The 20,475-nt window shown below is 36.8% G+C and overlaps 1 protein-coding gene across 3 annotated transcripts in view; it reads left to right on the top strand.

Moving 5' to 3' along the window:
* TAB3 (TGF-beta activated kinase 1 and MAP3K7 binding protein 3) overlaps positions 1 to 19,783 on the top strand; it is a 96,493-nt gene extending 76,710 nt beyond the window's left edge. For 2 of the 3 annotated variants that reach the window (XM_021080831.1, XM_021080830.1), the window contains 2 exons: positions 5,770 to 5,871; positions 15,644 to 19,775. In XM_021080831.1, coding sequence (XP_020936490.1) covers positions 5,770 to 5,871; positions 15,644 to 15,792 — 251 coding nt within the window. In that variant the 3' untranslated portion in view covers positions 15,793 to 19,775. Of the gene's footprint in view, positions 1 to 5,769; positions 5,872 to 15,643 lie in introns of all 3 variants that reach the window. The other variant, XM_021080829.1, reaches the window with a different exon arrangement.

The raw sequence follows: 20,475 nt of genomic DNA, 5'->3' as shown, positions 1-20,475 counted from the left end.
ACAAGCCACAAAAGAATCCTTGTGTACTGAACAGGTGAGCCTAACATTAGATAGGGACTGAGTGTTTTTTCATCAAGGAAAAAGTGAAACCTTTATAGCCAAGATTTGGATGAATCACTTTTGAATAACTATTACATCATTTCTGTGTAATATTAAATGTTTTGATTTTTATGTACCAGATGTTCAGTTGGCATTTCAGAATGTTAAAAAAAAATCATTTTCTTCCCCATTCCTATAATTCAAGACTGAGCTAAAGTACGCATTTTTCATAGATTGATCATGAAGAGATACAATAGTGGGGAATGCCTTACTTTAAAAAAAAAATCACCTAATGGTGTAATAATCAGCAAATCTATCAATTCTACAAAAATAATACTATATGACCTACTTTACTTAAATTTTGGTTGAACAGCTTTTCTGTTCAACACTCAGTACAGAGTGTTTTAAGTATTTGTTCTTTTCAGTGTTTAATAGTACTATGGATGTTTCAACTGATGTGCATTTAAAATAGCCTACTGATTTCTAAAAATGGTACAAAGAAGAATCCTAGTAGATGACTACCAACTACCAGATTCGGCACTGTGGTAACAATGTATGCAGTTTCAAAATTGAATGTCACTGGTTTTATGTCATTGATCATTTTAACCATTGGGATTAGATATATAAGTCTCTAAATTGATTGAGTATATTACTCAGGAAGCATTACCTTGTAGTAATCCAGTTAATAGATGTAAGAGCTGTCATTGAGGAATCACTGTTTAAGGGAGTGCATTGAACAGTTGTTAACTGGGGAACAGATGACCAAATTGATGAGAAATAATGGACATTATGTCCACTATGAGCCACCTTATTAGCATAAGCTCTAAAGTATTGTCTGAAAGGGCCCACCATAAACACTCCTATGACTTGAGGCATTTCCAGATTTTAGAGGTTATCTTACAGGAGCTAGAACAAAGCTAGACCTCTCCTTGGGCAAGGCCACATTCTTTACTATATAGTAGTTAAAGCAATGCTTAGAAGAAGGAAATCTGGAGCTTTCAATGCTCATATAAGAAAATCTAAAGTCAGATCTAAAATTCTATCTTAAACTAGAAAAGAACAACATACATAAAACAAAGGAAATAATAACAGAGAAAAGTTATCAAAGCCAAAAGTTTGATCTTTTAAAGACAGATAAAATCCATAAACTCTAAAGTTGACTGATGTAGGGAAAAAAAGAGAAAACCAAATTGACCAAAATCATAAATGAAAAATGGGTTAGCCATTAAAACAACAAGGGAAATGTAGTGAACATCTTTATGCCAATAAATTTGACACCTTAGATGAAATGGACACATTCCTTGAAGAATATAGCCTACCAAAACTGAAAACAAGATGAAATAGATACATAGCTATTAGTATTTCCTAGTAAAGAAATTGAATCCAGAGTTGCCGCCGTGAGGTTGCGGGTTCGGTCCCTGCCCTTGCTCAGTGGGTTAACGATCCGGCGTTGCCGTGAGCTGTGGTGTAGGTTGCAGACGCGGCTCGGATCCCGCGCTGCTGTGGCTCTGGCGTAGGCCGGTGGCTCCAGCTCCAATTCGACCCCTAGCCTGGGAACTTCCATATGCCGCAGGAGCGGCCCAAGAAATAGCAAAAAGAACAAAAAAAAAAAAAAAAAAAGAAAGAAATTGAATCCATTATCAAAAGTTTTCCCACAAAGAAAACTCCGGACCCAGATAGTTCCACTAGCGGGTGAATTCTATCAGATGTTTAAGGAAGAGGGAATACCAATCGTACAAACTTTGAGAAGATAGGAGGGCAAGTTTCCTTTTTTTTTTTAAATGGAGCCAGTGGGACCCTGATTCCAAAACCGGCCAGGTATTACCTACCTCCCCAAGAGAAAACAAAGTTACAGACCAGTAATCCTCATTAACACAAAGGCAAAAAAAAGACCTTATAAAATATTAACAATGTAAACCATGTCCAAATTGGGTTTAGCTCAGGAATACAGTATTAACAAAGTAAAGAAGAAAAAAGCATATGATCATTTTGTTAGATAACAGGAAAAACATCTGACAAATTCAGCAGCCCTTCTGGATGACATTATTATTTGCAAATAAAATCTAAGGATATTTTAAAAACAAGTATCGCAACTATTAAGTGAATTTAACAAAGTTAAATTTAATAAGGTCAGTATCCGAAAACCATATTTTTTAATATATTAGCAAACAATTGGAAAATGGAAAATAGCTAAAAACATATTAATAACTTTAATCAGGAATGTGTACCTAGACAGTGAAAAACAAATATCATATGTTATCACTTATTTGTGGAATCTAAAAAAAGGGATACAAATGAATTTACTTGGAAAACAGAAACATACTCACAGACTTTGAAAATGAACTTATGGTTCCCAGAGAGGAAAGCTTGAGGGGAGTTATGGACTGGGCTTTGGGATTGGCATATGCACACTGTGGTATATGGAATGACTGGCCAGTGGGGCCCTGCACAGGGAACTCTACCCAGAATTCTATGGTAGTCTATAGGGGAGAAGAATCTGAAAAAGAATGGATGTAGGTATATGTATAACTGGTGAATCACTTTGTTGTACAGCAGAAATTACTACAACCTTGTAAATCAACTATATTCCAATCAAATTTTTAAAAATAAAGAAAAAGGAAGATAAATTTAAAAACTTAAGCTAGATACATTAAAGAGGACTTAGAATAATAAACCATGTGATTAAATTGGTATTTGTTAAAATACCTATTCTTTTCGTATTGATTTGTAGACACAATGCAACTCCACTAAGCTTTTTTTTTTTTTTGGTAGGAATTAATAAGCTGATTATAAATTCATAGGGAAATGCAGAAGAGTTAGAATATCCAAAACAATCTTGAAAAAGAAGAGCAAAATTGAGTCTTATGTTAACCAATTTTAGAACTTTCTATAAAGCTACATTGATGTGTACTGCCAAAGAACCATGCCTACCTGCTCATAATTATCTCAGAATCCTGCTCCAATTTGTTTCTCACTTATCTTCTAGAAACCAACATGGAAAGATGTTTTTCAGCTTCTAAAATTGAGCGGTTTTCTACAGCTACTAAAATTTTGCATTAAAAACCCAAACAAACAATCTTTTTGTCAGAAAGAGAAAAAAACTATGACCTCTCAATAAAACACCTGGTTTTACAGACCTCTGAAATAAACTTGCAGAGATGTGCTGGTGTCCACTGGATAAAAAACCTGTAATTATTTGCTCTACTTCATTTCCATCCAAATTGATTGAAAATTAAAGTATAAAATTCAAGTGCTGTACTAGAGGTAGACATAGAGTTATGTGAGTAAAGTGGAATTGTAAGTAACTGCATCTGATAATTGTGGAAATCATGCAGATGTGACACAAATCATTTTAACAGAACTTCCTTCAAACTTGAATTATTTCATACATGTATAAATGACAACTCTAGGAAAATGCTGAGTCCATGGAAAGTCAATGCATGACAAACAACAACAAAAACAAAATGTACATGTAATTAATAGATAACTACATAACCAACATTTTGTTGTGGCCTGTAGCCAGCCAAGTAGAATAAAAACAAGTCAGATCTTGAGAGAAGTCCCCTGTTACTTCTGCTAAAAGATGAAGTAAAATTGACCATAGCACCCTAAATCTCTGGCTAAAAATATATTGTATAGAAATGTTATTAACCTAATTTCTAACAAGTAGAAATTTGGTAGCATGCTTATCTTAAATAAAATATTTATTTAAAAAAAAAAAGAGAACTTTCTATAAAGCTATAGTAATCACAGTGTGGTACTGGCATGGGGGTGAAAAAAGTAAGGTAATTGGAACAAACTAGAGAGCCCAGACACAGACCCTCACACTGACAGTTGATTTTTGACAAAAGCACCAAAGCCACCAATGCAGAAAACGTCTTTAACAACTAGTGCTGGAAGGACTGAATATCCATATGGAAGAAAACAACTTTTGATCGTTACCTCACACTACAAATATAAGAGCTAAACTACAAAGCTAGAACAAAACATAGAATGTCTTTGAAAATTAGGTATAGATAAGGATTTTTAGATGGGACAAAGGAAGCAATGAAAAGAACAAGTGATAAATTAGCTTTCATTAAAATTCAACACCTCTGCTCATCAAGAGACACTATTAAGAAAGTAAAAAGCCAGCTACACACTAGGAGAAAATATTTGCAAAACAAGTCTGGTATAGAACCAGTAAACAGAATACGTAGAGAACTTTTACAACACAGTTTTAAAAGGGGCAAAACACTTGAGCAGACACTTCACAAAAAGAGTCTATGTAATTGGAGAGTAAACACATGAAAATACTCAATTTGACTAGCCATCAAGGAAATGCAAAATAAAACCCTGAGGTAACACCTCATACCCACCAGAATGGCAAAAACTCCAAAGAGGGAAGATATGAAACGTTAGGATATAGAGCCATCAGAATTCTTGTGTGTGTGTATATATACACACATATATCTTGTGGTACCATATACTTAGGTTATAAAAGTAAGTAAAATGTAAATAACTGGAAGAATTGGTTTATTGGTTACAGTAAATGTCTTGGAGTTACTACAGGTACACGGTAGAAATCCAAGTGGAATATAGATGTTTATCTGAATAATAAGTGTGATAGTTAGAGAATGAGAAAAAAAAGAAAGGGAGACAGAGAAACAGTTTTGGACTAGACTTTGTAGTTAAGCAACACAGTGTGCATGTACCGGCCTCAGCTGGTTCAGAAAGTCTCCACCTCCCCTACCCTGTCCCATCCCCAACATTGGTAACTCATAGTTGCAAGAGCACTGACCTTGGACTTTGCTATCCTATGACTTGGATGCTGGTCCTGGATGTCCTGGCCACCTGATCCTGTTTGTGCACCATAGAGGTGATCAGTCCAAATATTTAGCTTGTATGTTTTACAGGTTTGTGTTAAAAGTCAGTGAGGAGGTATGTGATGCTGTAGAAGTGCTTACAAATCTAAGAAATAGAACTTTTCCTTATTCTTTGGAGCCTAAGATGTTTACTGTGCTAATGGAGTGTTTAAATGCCTAAGCACCATCTTGGGATTGTGGAGCATTGATTTCCAAAGGTCAGTTATACTAGGGGACTGCTTATGGGCTCAGAACTGATGAGAACATTCAAGATCTTTCTTTGGTTCTTAAGGGTAAATAATAGAAAGTCTGCCGTTTTTGGCTTTTGCTTAATACAAAACACTATTTACTCATTTAAACAGTATTCTAGCAAGAAACTGGTATGCCTGCAGTCCATGCTGTGAAGTATCTACTACGCTTTTGCACACATAGGCGACTGGAATTTACAAAATGATTGGGGAGTATGTGTTATCAGTACATACATAGTAGTCTGAGTTGGTTCTGATTTTTCAAATACTGCTATTTCTTGTTCTTTAATTATTGCTTAACTAGGGAATTGCTGAAGTATAATCTCTCAAATTTTGCTTTCATATTGACCTTTAATTATTATCACTGTTTATACCCCTAACCCGCTAGAAAGTAGGAAACTTGTGAAAGCAGGCATGTATTCCAAGTGATTAAGAATGGAAAAAATTTTAAGAGCTACTGCTCTGTATAGGTTGTAAAGGCATATTAAATATGGCACTTGCCTTCATAGGAGGACTGAAGTTAGCATGAAGTAATAAATACTCAACTGTGTATATATCCTATGAAAGATCCTTGTGAGCCTGTCCGTTCTAATGATCGGCTTGATCCTTTCTTCCTTGCTTTGCTTCTTCTCATGCAGACTCGTCAGACCCCTGCACAATTGAAAGGAAAGCTCGAAGAATTAGTGTAACCTCCAAAGTACAGGAGGACGTTCATGACACCCAGGCAGCAGCTGCCGATGGTTTGTATTTGTGTGTCTGGAGTTTGTGCAAAATGTCCCAACACATGTGTTAACCCCTGTCGAGTTATAAGTAAAAGTCAACTTTTTATTCCTTTAAAAAATTACTCTCAGAGTTCTTGTTGTGGCTCAGCAGTAGCGAATCTGACTATTATCCATGAGGATGTGGGCTCAGTCCCTGGCCTTGCTCAGGGGGTTGAGGATCCGGCATTTCCGTCAGCTGTGGTGTAGGTCGCAGACACGACTCAGATCTGGCATGGCTGTGGCATAGGCTGGCTGCTATGGCTCTGATTCATACCCTAGCCTGGGAACTTCCATATGCCACAGGTGTGGTGGCCCTAAAAAAAAAAATTACTCTCTATTGAGTTTCTAAGGCTTTCTGTCCAGAAGAAATACAATTAGAGCCACATACGTAGTTTAAAATTTTCTCTAAAGGAGAAATCAATTCACTGTGAAATCAATATAAAATTATAAATGAGGTTTTATTTTATATTCTATATTTCATACTAAATATTTGAAATTTTATACTTAGAACACATCTCAGAGTGGCTGCATTTTAAGTGGCCAACAATATTGGACACATACCTATAAGATAATTTCCTTTTAAAATTAATCCATTTATGGGAGTTCCCATCATGGCTCAGTGGTTAACGAACCCAACTAGTGTCCATGAGGATGCAGGTTTGATCCCTGGCCTCACTCAGGGGGTTAAAAGATCTGGCGTTGCCATGAGCTATGGTGTAGGTTTAGTTGCGGTTTGCATCTGGTGTGGCTGTGGGGTAGGCTGGCAGTTATAGCTCTGACTTGACCCTAGCCTGGGAACCTCCAGATGCCGTGGTGTGGCCCTAAACATGACGAATATAGCTTTAAAGGAAAAGCCTATTTATTTAATTCAGTTCTTTTTTGTGTACAAATATATTTCCCATAAGGCATGAAATATCGTTGCTTTTTAAGTATTTCATAAAAAAGGAAAGGTTTCGGAGTTTCCGTTGTGGCGCAGTGGTTAATGAATCCGACTAGGAACCATCAGGTAGTGGGTTGAGGATCCGGTGTTGCCGTGAGCTGTGGTGTAGGTTGCAGACACGGCTCAGATCCCACGATGCTGTGGCTCTGGTGTATGCCGGTGGCTACAGCTCCAATTAGACCCCTAGCCTGGGAACCTCCATATGCCGTGAGAGTGGCCCTAGAAAAGGCAAAAAGACAAAAAAAAAAAGTTTCAGGCGTTCACACTGTGGGTTAAAGGATCCAGGATTGGCACAGCTGAAGCTGTGGCTTCGATCTGATCCCTGACCCAGGAACTCCATATGCCACAGGGTAGCCAAAAATGAAGAAACAAAAGGTTTCACATCTTTAAGTCAAAATGAAACCAGACATCTAAAGTGTCTTTGGGGTTTTAGGTGCTTCTATTTACACCATACTTCCCTATGATGAAATCAGCAGTGTCTTCTTTTAGGACCAACAGTAAATTCTAATTTAGGTGCCTTTTGATAAGTTACTTCAGAGTGAATTATTATTCCAAATTAAACTGTTATGGTACTGAAGGGTAGCAGAATATACCACCCCAAAATATGTCTCTTTGGCATCAGGATTATTTTTTGAGAAACTGCAGTCACTAGAAAGCTCTGAAAGCAGACTAGCAGTTGTCTTTTCATAACAGACATTTTTATTTCAAAATGCCTTTGTAAGGGTCTCTAATGACTCTAAATCACCAGAGAGACTCACAATCTCCTATAACTGGTCCCCCCTTCCCCCACACCTTTTGTTTTTAGCTGCAGGTGGTATTTAGGGTGGTGAGTTGGGCTATCTCAGCAAGTTACTCAGTTTTCCTGGCTGGCTCTCATGTATACAGGAGCTATACATGTTAATAAACTTTGTTTTTCTCTTTTTAATCTGTTTTTTTATTGCAGGGGTGTCTCAGCCAAGAACTCAGAAGGGTAAAGGAAAAAAATTTTTCCCCCCCTATGGTAAAACAGTGAAGAGAGTCCCCAGGTATCTTGGCATTAGTTAGGTTAAAAGAGGATTTCCAGTTATTTATGTAAGGTTAGAAAAAAGAAATTTGAAAAAACTTTTCATATGAAACATGGGCACCACCACAATCTCAAAATTGAAAGCTATGATTGGAGTTAGCACAGAAAGATGGAATGTAACAATTTAGGAGTTTAACATCTTAAATTACCTGACTCTGATAAATTCTTCATAAAATAATAAGTCCCCTGCCCTAGCAAAGTATAAAATTGGGTTTTAGAGCCTATTAAAAACTAGCAGCAGTAAGAAAAGAACAAATTTAGTATTTTGTTTTTTTGTTTTTTTGTTTTTTTTGTCTTTTGTTGTTGTTGTGTTGTTGTTGCTATTTCTTGGGCCGCTCCCGCGGCATATGGAGGTTCCCAGGCTAGGGGTTGAATCGGAGCTGTAGCCACCGGCCTACACCAGAGCCACAGCAACGCGGGATCCGAGCCGCGTCTGCAACCTACACCACAGCTCACGGCAACGCCGGATCGTTAACCCACTGAGCAAGGGTAGGGACCGAACCCGCAACCTCATGGTTCCTAGTCGGATTCGTTAACCACTGCGCCACGACGGGAACTCCAAATTTAGTATTTTGTTACTATGAGTTGAGTAAGGTAATGGCTTGATCACTGTCATTTAATCATTCCAGAGTAAATTTTGTTAAAGCCTCTATGTGACTTAATGATCTCTTCTATTCCAAGAAAAGGAATGAATATTTCAGCCAAATGGTCATACCATGGGAAAACTGATTAAAACTCAGTGTACTTGAGTTAAAACCAGATTGGCAGGGGCTCTTTCCAGGGATACCTTGGAGCCCAAGTGAAACCAGTTGTGAATCTTAACCAACCTGGGGAAAGCCAAGGTCATAAACTTGTTCCAAAAATCCATAGAGTCTCGTTAGGAGCTACCCAATATATAACATAGTGAAAACGTTAAGAACAAGTGTCATTAATTGGCCAGGTAAGCAGGTCCCGCTTAGTGATAATGCCAGTAATGTTAGCTTGCATGGTATTGGTTTCTTTCTTAAATAAAAATTCTTAAGGGTCATCCAGTTATAGCCTAGGAGTAATACATTTGGTTGAAAAGCAGTTATCAAAGTAATTAGTACACTGGCCTGGTGTCCAGCATCTTGAATCAGCTGTCTACTTCAAATGTGTCTTTTTGTCATCTTGTGTAGTGCTGGTCTTGGTCAGTTTCAGGTGTCAGGAACAGGGGTTGCATATGACCTCTTCCAACGTGGCTGTGAAAATCGAGTATGTTTTCCAGTATGCGTAAAAGCTCATAGTTGCTCCTATCTACATCCAAAGATAGATTACTATGATAAGCTAAAGAAACAAACCTTACCATAATTAACAAAGTAACAAGGAGCCATCTCAGAAGTGAGTCTAGAGCAGTACATAGAAAAACCTTAAAGACAGCAATACTAGAACTTCATGTCCACTGAAACAATTTTTTTCCCTCTAGAATTACCTTCATTTCTGCTGAATATAGCCAAATTAAGACTAATTATTTGCAAACTAAGCCTGGTTTCAATAAACTTGGCCTGATTATTAGGTAAGTGTAATTAATCAGACAGGCTCTTTTAAGTTAACTGTGCTGGATACTTTACAAGGAATCTTAATTTCAACATTTGAAAAGCCTCTCAGGGCCATGAAAGCTACACTAAGGGCTTGCTGTCAGATTCAGCCTGGGATAGCTATTGATTTGATTAGATTCCCCTCTTCTGAAGGGCCCCAAAATATCAAGAATCCTGTACCTTCCACGAGGCAGCCTTTCTTATTCACCTGATAAGCCTGCTGAAAACATAGGATTCCAATTTCTTAGAGGGATCAGGTAGAGTGAAAATATGTTTCAATTCCACTTAACAAGGTAAAATTTACCAAACTGCTGTAAGTCAGCTTGAAGGGGAAGGATTTCCTTACATCTGAAAAACAGATTAAAAGAGTAGTATTTCAGACCAAAAAAAAAAAAAAAATTCATTCATCGTTAAGTCCTACGTGACTAAATTCTTGACCTTATTCTTTCATTAACAGTTTTAAGAAGCCAGGAGGTTTTCCATTAGAATTTTTTAATTTCTTACCCAGTTCAGTGGCATAATCCAACAATTATTAGAAACCTGTACTTATCAAAAAGTCCTTTCTATGAATCTTCTTGAAGAGAAGTGATTAGACAGGCTCTGATCTTATTAGTACAACAGTATCTGTCTATGAATGACAAAAGACTTTAAAAGGTACTGTTAAAGATCAGATTACAATACAAATGACAAAGAAATTTGGTTATTGCTGTGGCATACAACATTTTAAAATAATAACTAGAATTAGGACTGTTAATTTTGCTAGTGTGTACCAGATTTTTAGGAGTTCCATGTAATTTCTAGAATAGCTACATTATAAATATCTATTCATATAATTAACCTGAAAAGGTTTATCACCACTCATTTGACAAAGTTGCCCATATAACTTAACATACTAAATAAGTTTTATATCTTTAATAAGGAGATAAAACATTTTTCTTGACATATTCCAGGGGACTTTTGGAAAACCTAAAAGTTAAGCTACAGGTCAGATGAATTTCAATTAGAATATTGAGAATTTTGTCAAGAATAACAAAAAGGTTTCAAAACACTTGGTCAGAAACAGGATCATGGGTCACTCTGGAGCAGTACTTATTCAGTTAACCAAAGTGACAATAAAAGATTTCAAAACCAAATTTAGAAAGTTATAACAGGAATTCCCGTCGTGGTGCAGTGGTTGACGAATCCGACAAGGAACCATGAGGTTACGGGTTCGGTCCCTGCCCTTGCTCAGTGGGTTAAAGATCCGGAGTTGCCATTAGCTGTGGTGTAGGTCGCAGACGCGGCTCGGATCCTGCGTTGCTGTGGTTCTGGCGTAGGCTGGCAGCTACAGCTCCGATTCGACCCCTAGCCTGGGAACCTCCATGTGCCATGAGAGTGGCCCTAGAAAAGGCAAAAAGCCAAAAAAAAAAGTTATAACAGATTGCTTAAAATGTAAAGAATCCACAGTCTGTTATCAAAAGCACATTAATAGTCTCAGAAAACTTTATGCTCTTAACAGAAAACCAGATTCAGGTTTTGTACTTCTTTTCCTTTAATATTAAAACTCATTTCCTCAAATTTAATCTAATCTTAGTCCTGACCACCCATTAGACTTCCTTTCTAAAAACATTTTTCTCACAAAACATCTACAACTTCCTGTATTTTTATATTAATCGGTCCCTTATTTCTTCCCCATTTATAAATGACCAGCTTTACAACAAATTATCTTAGTCCCTTAACAAAACTCATTTTTATTCCTTATACCTTCCTTTTCCTTGCATAAAGATATTTTTCTTATTACTCTTTAGTAGTTTTAATTACATTTTAAAATTAGAATTCTTAGCCTTCAGAACCTTAATTTCTAGCAAAAATGAAAAAGCAAGTAATTATGAGCTATTTGCCAGTCAGGAAATGCTGGTATGTCCCAAGATGAACATATTCCCATAATTTCTTTTCTTAGTGGGTTGTAAGATGTGCACAACAAACCCAAACATCTTTAGTTTTTCTCTAATAAGAAGACAAAAATAGGTAAATTTAGCTTTGTTCAGCAATTACTGTTCTAGTATCTTATTTGGAAATGATCTGGATATTAAGTGAATTCCCATCATTTAGCAGTTTGCAGTTATGAAGTATCTGGAGAAAATGTTCTAAGTACAGTCTTAAAACATAATTATTCCTAAAGAGTTCACCTAAAAAGTCTTATCTTGTTTAATTTACTTAAGTTTTAGCATAAGTTTTCTTGTTCACAAATAACAGGAATAATAAGATTTTATTTGATTTTATAGTTAATGCTGATGGCTCTTAAAGTCTGTATTAATTAAACCAACAAACTTGTTTTCATTCATTACAATTACTGTTAGATCACGTGGTCCTAAAATTCATTTTGTTTGGTTTGCTTTTTTTTTTCTTTTTTGCCACACCTGCAGCATGCACAAGTTCCCCCTGGGCCAGAGATGGAAGCTGAGCCACAACAGTAGCAACATGGAATCCTTAATCTACTGAGCCACCAGGGAACTCCTGGTTTGTTTTCTTTTATATTTCTGAGTATTTATATAAGCACTTAATTTCATTAAAGCCACTTAAATAGAGCTCTTTTACAAGTTAATTTTGGCAATACCACACATCTACAATACACACACACACACATACATATATACAAAAACAGCGACCCAGTAGTTCCCATTCCAAAATTTCAGCCCTGAATTAGGTACAATAATACAAAACCCACCATTGCCCAAAGAGGCTGGATTCAAATTGGATTTCTGGCAGATGAAATAAATAAAGGCCACCTGTTTAGATAGTTGAACCCTTTTTACTAATATTTATAGAGAAGAATCTCAAGATTTGTATTTGTTTTTAAGGAGTCTTTTTTCCAACTTACCTGGCCTCCCTTTATTGCTCAGGCTGATTCCTTCCTGAAATTTGCATTTTGAAAAGATGGTCTAGATAAGCATTTCTGGAGAAGACCTGATAAAACTTTTGCATCTCAAAGGCATAGGTGGGAGAAATCCAAATTCCTCTTAGGAGGACTTTGTTCCCTTAAGGCCAGATCCCCCTCCCCCAATACTAGAATCTTTTTAAGATAAATACGGGAGGTTTAGGGGAATGGTTAAAAGGATTGTGAACTTTGGGTTGTTCCTGGGGTCCTAGATTTGTAAACTAGATTTGTAAAACAAGGATAGTTCTTTTTTAATTTCTCAAAGAATTGTGTGGCCACCTTAATGATATCAAAGGGCCGACATACCCATCCACCTATGGAGGAATGTTTTTCTTTCCCTCATTTAATTTAGAGAGAAGCCCTTCCCCCCGCAAAAGAAATTCATCAGGCTCTGAATATCAAGCATATGGTCAGTTTAGTAGTCAAAAGTGGCCTCTGATCTTGATCATCCATTTGCAAAAACATTTGAGGATCCTCCCTGAGTTTAAGAAATTATGACAGTTCAGCCTTGATCTGAAAAGGCTCGCCTGTCATCTCAAGTGGTCCCACTTCTAAAGGTAACCATTTAATAGTCTCTTCAGAGTGGAAAGACAATTCAGACAGGATTGCTGGAATAAGTGTTAAAGGAAGGAGAGAGGGGAACAATAGTTATGTCAACAAATATTTCATTGAGGCTCTTTGGGAATTTTGAAAGCTTCTGGGTCTTGTACATACTAATTAAAATAGGTACAGTATTTTAAGATGAGAGCTGTCTAAAATGTTAAAAGAGGAAAACCACTCTTGTTTACAGTAGACCTGTGGTCTGGGATCCAGGAGACTGACATGGTAAGCCCAATTATGGACTTAGCATAATTGCAGTTTTGGAGGGCTACTGATTCCCATCTTGGTCATTTTACTCCCCAATTATGTTAAGGGCTTGCAGGCATGCATAAACCCAATAGGTGGCTGTCCATCTTGAAGCTGTTTGACCTGAGGCACAATTTCCCTTCATTAATTTGGTAGTCTAATTCGGATATGAGATATGTTCTGAACAACTTTCTGGGGACATTGTGGTTGATCAGACATGTGCTACTTCTGAGTCTAGCTCCCCAGTGAGTTACCCTTCAGTTGTTTTAGTTCTTCTATGGGTCTTGGTTTCTCCCTATGACAGTCTAATACTGCTACAGGTGATGGAAGCACCAGATCAGTCCTTATCTCCTGTATCGCCACAACAGCACTATTTACTTCATTGTTTATAGTGGGGTTTCCTTGTTAGACTACTGCATGTCACAAGGATTGATCCTCAGACCCTTAACACTAGGTTCTCAGTCAGCCAACAATAGCACGTGGATGGAAGGAGCAAATGTCCCTTGTTCTTAGGAGCTGAATAATTCTGTCTCTTGTTTCACACCAAAAGTTATTTTTAAGACCATAGAGAAACGTGTTTTTTTCAGTTTAAGCCAATTTAACAAAAACTCAGGCACCTATGTTCCCCTGCGTCTTCTGCCCAGGTCCCAGTAGATCCTTGCCTAGGAAATGCACCAGTGTCCCTTGAGACCCCAAGTCAAATAAAGGACCATCAGTTAAAAGCAATGAGATCCAGATATCAAAAGAACTCACTGGAACACCTGAGAAGTACCAAGAAGCCGGGGTAGGGGGTTGCTCAGTGGCCCCATACTGGTACCGAGTGTTGGTTCGAGGGGTGGACACCAGGTGTCCTCTGGTGGGTGTCTCTGAAGTCCTGCCAGCAACACCATGTATATGTTAAGCGAAAAAATTGATCAGTCTTTCTGAGAATGAAGTGGAAAATTTTATTTGGGCCAGCCTGAGGATTATAACCTGGGATTTAGTCAGAAAGCTCTGAAAATAGAGGTCAAAGCACAGTTTTATTGGTTTTTGACACAAAGGATATGCTTAAATGACATATTGGCAGTTTACACAATCCAGAACTGGATGTATAAAGCAAGTAGTGGGTCATCTAGACCCTTTACAAGCTTAAGAAGGAAGATTATCTTCTAAGAAGGTTTGGTTGTTACAGTCACACCATATACACTAAGGGAAGGGAGGAGGCCCAAACTGGAAGTGAATACTTTCATGTTTATATTTTTTTTGCCCTACCTTAAAATATGAATTTTTATTTCATTAAGTCAAAAGATACAAGGTGGATGATAATGGCAGTCAAAAGCAATAGTTGAATCCAGAATAGCAAGCCCATCTCCTTTTTATAGTCATAGGAATAAGCTGAAAAATTTAGGAGTTTTCTCTTTTGTAAGGCTAAGAGCACTTTCCTGACTGAGCTTGAGCCTTATGCCTGCAGTAGGGTTCAGGGTCTCAAACTCAGTTCTCTTCATTTCTGGAGGAATATTCACACCAGTCATTTGTCTTAAAGACCAAATTATAAAACGGGCATTTCCAAAGGAAGGTGTGCTTAACCCCACAGGGTAAGTGATTAAAGCTTCCCCAGGTCTCAGTTTCTTTTGTCACTTGCTTAGGAAGCCTGCTTACCTTAGATCTTAATCTCATTTGTAGTTTGTAGGATTTCCAGGTAGGTTTTCCCAGTCTGCTGGCCTTGCTTCACATGCTAGGGTGAATTTCATCTGGAGCTCTTGAGACTTCTTTCTAGTCGTTGACCCTATTTTCAATAGGGACTGTTCCTAAAAGGCAACTCTAGAAGTAAACCTAACTCTAAAAGCAAAGAGCCTTTTTGAGCACAAGGCCAGCAAGAATGAAGACCAAGGAGGAATATCTTTCAAGTTTTATAACTAACATTTAAAGACCTTTTAATGCCCAAAAGGTCGAGAAGAATTAAGGATAGAAGATAAGCCTTTCTATCAAAGTAACCTTTTATTATCAAAAGATAATCTTTTGTATCTTTTTTTAGCCTTATGCAAAACTAGAGTCTCTTTTAACCATGCTGGGAGAAACTTTTTTATGAACTGTCATGCCATTTAAAAATCATTATTAGTAAAAGCACACAAATTGTGGAGCTGAAGATCTCATGGAAGAAGGCACACATTTAATCAGATGTTTGATATAAGTATGACTAATACTATGGGGGAGTCACAAATGGATTAAGGTTGTGAGGGAAAATTTAGGAGGTAGAATTTAACATGCTGTGTAACATTTCTCCTTTTGTAAAATATTTGGCTGGAATATACCATAACTATTCCCAGAGATAATAAACTAGGAAGGTAATCTGTGTTGGACTTCTCCCTGATTCTTATAGCTGAGAAGTGAATCGTTTATAACAAAATATAGTATGCGTCATAAACTTACTATTTGGTTCTTTTTCTTAGAGCATCCAGGTGGCTCCAAACAGAGTCCTCGGACACAACCCCGAGATGAAGACTATGAAGGGGCTCCATGGAATTGTGACAGCTGCACCTTTCTAAACCACCCTGCACTAAATCGCTGTGAGCAGTGTGAGATGCCACGGTACACTTGAATTCTGAGGAGTCTGCACCTGGTTGAGAGTGAAACTTTGAGCAACCCATTAGAAGAAAAGGAAACCTCGGGAATCTGTTCCATCTGCCCAGGCTTTTCATTTCAGATTATGTGGGGGTGGGAGGGGGGAGGAGGAATGACACTGCAGCCGCTTGTGCTCACTTAAGGAAAAATAGGGAGGGTTTTTTCCACCCCTTTCTTAACTCATAGCAGTTAGGGATAGAAAGGGATACTTGAAATGGGGAAAGGATTCACTCCTGAAAGAATGTACATGGAGAAGTCAAGAGCTCTTAATGTTACTGCTGAGTGACCCTTATTTTATAAACTATAACTTTGAATCATGGTATAACATGTTACAGTTTATGCAGACAAACTGTGAACTGCCAGAGCAGACTTACCTGGTCACAGCTCTCTGGAAAACCCAGGCTCCTCAGGCTTCTTCCAGTGGCTTCCTACTCAAGAGAAGGACAGGGAAAAGCAACCAGAGGATGATTTTGGGGGGAGCAAAATAATAAGGGTATTTGTAATTGCTGCTTTTTTCAGGGGTAATTTCCAACACACAAACAAGATGTTTTAAAATGTGATTTGTAGCAGGTCAGGAATTAGGCATATCATGCCCTTTTTTCGAAAGTACAATCGGAGGTGATAAGAACCCTTTTGCTTGTACAGTGATTCATCAAGCTACATCAACACTGGTAACCAAGACCTAATTACGCTGCATAATATGTATTTTACGTTACTGCATGCTTTTATTAGGCCACTGGTTTTTAAAATAACCAACAAGTCCTTACAAATTAAAATTTCATGAATGATCTCATCAAACTGCGCTTTGCAAATAGCACAGTGAATGTATGCTGAATGTAAATCCATTCCGAAATCCACTTGGAATCTTGAGCTCAGCTGTGGTTCTGTAAGAGATGTTCGCAGTCCATAAATTAGCCTTTTTCTTTCCCCACCTTCCAGTTTGTGACAAGTTCATGATGTTTACAGCACAGATAATATTTTGTGCCATAATCCTAATGTAGCTGAAAAAAATCAATATTAGCTGTTCAATAAAGATGTATTTGCACATATGTTAATAAACCAGTGTGTGAAAAATTATAGTTGGCCAATATCATAAAGTTGCACACTGCATTATTTGGGGAGGAAGAGAAGGCGACTCAAGAAATATGATTAAGAGAAAGGTAAATACAAAGGACTGTGAAACTACGAACTTTTAAAATATACTGTATTCAAATAGTTCAGGTGATACTAAGGCACTCCTTTATAAAACTAGAACTTTAGGGTGTAAATAACTGAAGAGATATAAAATCATTTGACTCACTAAGGTGCGCCACTGGAAAATTATTAATAGGACGTTAATTAAGCTCTTTACAATTGTTGACTTTTCTTCCAAGCTCAAAATTGGATTTTTGACTCTTCACCTTATTTGGGTAAAATATAAAGAGCAATAATTGGTAGATTTCCTAATCCTAAAGGATTGTACCTGAGGTTATAACTTGAGGAGTATCTACTCTCCCAAACTAGGTGTTCCCCTACACGCGCTTCAAGCTGTCATTGTATGCTAATTTAGCAGTCATCTCTGGCAGACCTGGAAAAACAAGCTGCACTTAATAGCATAATGAAACCAAAGGCATAATAACTCATCACAGTTTTCCATCAAAATCGTAATTTAACATTGTACCTGCAGCTTTGAAAACATTTTTTCAGATGTAGAAAATGTCCTGAAAAATATCCACTTGTCTTACAAAGTCAACGTGGCTGTGTAATAACACTGATAAAACATCTCTCACACAATAACTGTGGTAAAACTGTGAAATTAAAGGTGAGAAAGCAGATGGGCTTAAAAGCATTGACCTGAAAACATTCATTCTTTAAAGGCTTGTTATAGCAATGGTGTCTGTCAGTCGCCAATAAGTCTTATCAGTCCTACTGTTCTGTAATATGCCAATGCCTTTGCCTTTGTATGGTTTCATATCTCTTTAGTGATGGTCAACCCCACTTGGTATTAAGTAACAATTTAGGGAAAAATATATATGTATATATATATACTGATGGATGTTCTAGCTAAAGGTTTTTACCCAGTATTCTTAGTGATATGCTGAAGTGGCAGCAATTAACTTGGCAGTTGTCAGTTGAGAATGAAAGTAGCATGTATGAAAGCAGTTTGATGCTTTATTAAAACCATGTAGATGACTTTAGAACTATTGCATGAACATACATCCAGATTACTGAACTGTTATCACACAGTAGATGCATGGTTCCAGTCCTTTGGTGATATATCTAGTAAATCATTGTTTTCACCTGCCAGGAAAAATGAGAAACCAGTCTATTTGATAGGTATGGAGGGTGGGGTATGAGACATCAGAGACTGATTTTTAAGAAAGTTTTGTATGTGTTCATTTCTGGTTGTGCACAAGTTTCATACGCTGACATAGGCTGTATTCATTTTTAAAATAACCAACATTCTTTGACACTGATCAATCTGATGTATTTAACTGTGTCCCATGTATAGACTTCTTGCCTGTAATCCGTTTGAACAAGAATTCAGTCAACTTTCAAGATACCTTTTCAAAAGGATCTCCCGGTAGGACTGATATGTACAAACAATTGGCATATAAATGGTAGGATAGAAATTGGATAATGCCTGCCTGCTGAGGTGCCTGTACTTTTTGAATCAGTTGGTGCACTTCTCATTTCTAGTAAAGATTTTTTTCTTAAAATACAACTAGTTTGATGTATTTGGTAACATATAGACCTGACTATACATTTTACATTATTTCACGTTTTGTTAACTGGGTTTTTAGAAAACACCTTTACCATTTTTTTAAAGTACATTGGCCCTTAAATTTTGGAGCACGTCTTAAATGTTTAAAGTGGTAATGGAGGAGCCAGAAACTGTCTAAGCATTGTAAAATGTTTAGAGTAATGACCTTGTTTTGAGAGAGTGTAGAGGAAGGGCGTTTTAAATATACAAAGGAAATGCATTGTAAAAAGGTAGTTTTAGAGCAGATTAATGATGGTGGGGAAAGTGTTGCTAATTTGTCTATTTCCCTGAAAAAAATAGGAGTGTGATGAGCAGTTTAATAATTTTTAAGGAGCTGGTCTCAATTTTAGTACTTATAATTATTATAAGAAATCAGTGTTTCCTTAAATTTTGTCATTGCTTTGTCCCAGTTATCTAGGGTTCATATTCCAACTTTCTGTGGCAACTCAATTTTACATAGTATTTTAAGGTAATTGTAATGTCTTTGACAGTATAAACAAAAAGCAAGAATATTAGGCATAGAAAAATTGTCCTTCGAAAATATCAATGATGTATCCTGGAATGTGAAGATGTCCCCTTATAGTTTAAATTGATTTATTTTAATATCGTAATCATTGTTTAGACTTTAAATGAGTCATTATATAGTGTCTATATATCCATAGAGAAAGGAAAATGACAATTGAAATGTTACTTTAAAATCGTAATAAATTGGGCACTGTCTGTTGCACCACTACTGTATCTTTTTGAAAGAATTAATATTTTCTTATTGTAAAAGTTAATTCTGATGATGATTTCACACTCACCAGACACCCATTTTTTTCTGTATTATTTGCATCCCCAAATATTTAATACAAATAGATTTTGCATGACTTGGGCATTCAGAGATTAATAGAACGATGACTCAGTTTTAAGTTCTAAAGCCATGAAAAGTTGCTTTGAGACTGAACAATTCTGAATTCTTATTTATAATGACACCCAATATCCATGTTTCCCTACTGTAAAAGAATTGATCAGTTTCTTCACTAAAACAGCAAGAACTTATTAAATCTTGTAAATACCATGTCTCTTTTAGATTGCTGTGTTATGCTGTGAATCAAATTATTTTGAGGTGAAATTGTACAAAGGCATTTTAAAAGGCTATGCATGCATCGTACCTCCAAACAATACATACTCGGAAAATCAAAGATTCCTGCAAAATAAATCAATAAACTAAAAGCAAACACTACATTCTGCATCTTTTCTGTGTAGTTAGAAATGATTTACGATATCAAACTCATCTTAGTTCCAACACCCTTGTATCTCTGGACCAAAATATGCTGTCTCAGAAACCTCATCTTTTATTATATTTCTGTTTCTCTTTTAGGAATGTAGTAATGTCAGATTTGGGGTATTAAGTATTTGTACATTAACATTAAAATTGGGTAGAAGTAAGCAAATTTCGTATGAAAGGTGAGCTATGTTAAGAGTTTACATTTTTCATTCCATATGTTACTGACAAAAGAATGGGTGCTTTTCTTTTTTCACCTTTATCTCATCTGTAGCTAATTTTTTCAAAGGGAACTCATCACCTTCCTCATGCTAGGGTCTGCAGTTAGCTTTCCCATCTTGTGCACAGAAAACACCACAGATGAATTATGGTAGATAGCCCTTTCAATGATTAAGCATACTTCAAGTCATTTCTGCTACAGTTTTAATATGTGAAAAATTGTAAACAGGTACAGAAGAATGCTACAATCCCCCATTTCCTCATGACCCAGATTCCAAAGTTATCCACACATAAACAATCTTATTTCATTCACCACCCCCACTATTACTTTGCAACAAACCCCAGACATCCTAGCAACTCATTCGTAAATAAACTTTTTTTTAACATAAGTACCATATATCACACCTTATAAGAATATATATCAGATATCC

The sequence above is a fragment of the Sus scrofa genome, chromosome X, assembly GCF_000003025.6.
Source record: "Sus scrofa isolate TJ Tabasco breed Duroc chromosome X, Sscrofa11.1, whole genome shotgun sequence".
Classification (NCBI taxonomy): Eukaryota; Metazoa; Chordata; class Mammalia; order Artiodactyla; family Suidae; genus Sus; species Sus scrofa.
Note: the sequence above shows the minus strand (reverse complement) of the source record. Positions and strands in the feature narration are given on the sequence as shown.